General features: G+C 51.7%; 1 protein-coding gene across 1 annotated transcript in view; it reads left to right on the top strand.

Moving 5' to 3' along the window:
- Nucleotides 1-420: 420 nt before the first annotated feature.
- Nucleotides 421-1,758, top strand: part of LOC107199022 (SH3 and multiple ankyrin repeat domains protein 3-like) — a gene marked incomplete at both ends in the record, with an annotated part of 13,856 nt that continues 12,518 nt past the window's right edge. Inside the window, one exon of the mRNA XM_015616327.1 lies at nt 421-556. Coding sequence (XP_015471813.1) covers nt 421-556 — 136 coding nt within the window. The remainder of the gene's footprint in view (nt 557-1,758) is intronic.

Below are 1,758 nucleotides of genomic sequence, written 5' to 3'. Positions count from 1 at the left end.
TGGACATCCAGAATGGGAGAATTTGGGAATTTGGGTATCCAGAGTGAGAAAAATCTGGAATTGAGTATCCACAGTTGGGAAATGTGGGATTTGGGGATCTGGAGTGGCACAATTTGGGAATTTGGACTCCCAGAGTGTGAGAACTTGGGAATTTGTTGGGAATTTGGGTACCTGGAGTGGGAATATTTGGAATTTTGGCCTCCAGAGTGGGGAAAATTCGGGAATTTGAACATCCAGAGTGTGGAAAAATCAAGAATTTTAAAATTCCCGCATCCAGAGCGTGAAAACAACGGGAATTCCAGCATCCAGCGCCGCAAAAACCCGGGAATTCCACTCCCATTCCCTTTCCCGTTCCCTCCAGCGCTGGTTCCCGGATTCCGGGCGGGGCTCCGGATCCCGTTTTCCCGGGATTGCGGCTGATTCCCGATCCCGTTTCCCGCAGTGCTGAGCATCGGCGAGGGCGGATTCTGGGAAGGCTCCGTGAAGGGCAGGAGCGGTTGGTTCCCGGCGGAATGCGTGGAGGAGGTGCAGATGCGCCAGTACGACTCCAGGCAAGGTCGGTATCCCGGAATTCCGGCCGGAATTCCCGAGGGAATCACGGGGAGGGTTCCTTTGGTGGGGTGGGAATGGTGGGGATGGGATCCCGAGGGATCTGGTCATGGATTCATCAGGGAATGGGGAGTTTGGGATGGGTTGGGATGGGAGCAGAGGGAAAACTGGGAAAATTGGGATTAACTGGGAAAATTGGGGTTGGTCAGGTGGAAAATCCCAGAATTCCGGCCAGAATTCCCGAGGGAATCACGGGGAGAGCTCCTTTGGTGGGGTGGGAATGGGATCCCAAGGGATCTGGTGATGGATCCATCATCAGGGAATGGAAAATTCGGGATTTATTGGGATGGGAGCAGAGGGAAAACTGGGAAAATTTGGATTGGTCAGGTGGAAAATCCCAGAATTCCGGCCAGAATTCCCGAGGGAATCATGGGGAGAGCTCCTTTGGTAGGGTGGGAATGGGATCCCAAGGGATCTGGTGATGGATCCATCATCAGGGAATGGAAAATTCAGGATTTATTGGGATGGGAGCAGAGGGAAAACTGGGAAAATTGGGATTGTCCAACCTGGAAAAGAGGAAAAATCTGGGATGATCCAATTGTGGCTTCCAGGGCCTGGAGGAGCCGCAGGAAAGATGAAAAGTGGGAATATTGGGAGTATTGGGAATATTGGGAATATTTGGGGATATTGGGAATATTGGGAATATTTGGGGATATTGGGAATATTTGGAATATTTGGGAATATTTGGAATATTTGGAATATTGGGAATATTTCCGAGGGTTGGAGGGACTGGGAATGGTTCCAGACTCCAGGGATAGATGGGAATTGGATCCCGAGGGATGAGTAGAGAGCCCGGAATTCCCAGCTTTTCCTCGGGAAGGGGATCCGGGATCCTCGGGATCGGGGAGGGGGATGCAGAGCAGGGAGGGGGATGGGCAATTCCGAAGGGCCGGAACGGCCGGAGCGGGAGGAGGGAATTCCGGAATTCCTGAATTCCTGTTGGAATGGGAAGTGCCAGGGCTGGATGGGATCATGGAGCTGTCAGGATCTGCTGGGAATTTGGGATTCACTGGAAATTCGGGATCTGCTGGGATTTCCTTCCCTCCTTCCCTCCCTTTTTCCTCTTCTTTCCCAGATTTTCCTTCCCTCCCTCTTTTCCCCCCTTTCCTTTCTTCCCGTTTTTCCCTTTTCCATTTTTTCCCATTTTTT

The sequence above is a fragment of the Parus major genome, unplaced genomic scaffold (genome assembly GCF_001522545.3).
Source record: "Parus major isolate Abel unplaced genomic scaffold, Parus_major1.1 Scaffold410, whole genome shotgun sequence".
NCBI classification, from domain to species: Eukaryota; Metazoa; Chordata; class Aves; order Passeriformes; family Paridae; genus Parus; species Parus major.
Note: the sequence above shows the minus strand (reverse complement) of the source record. Positions and strands in the feature narration are given on the sequence as shown.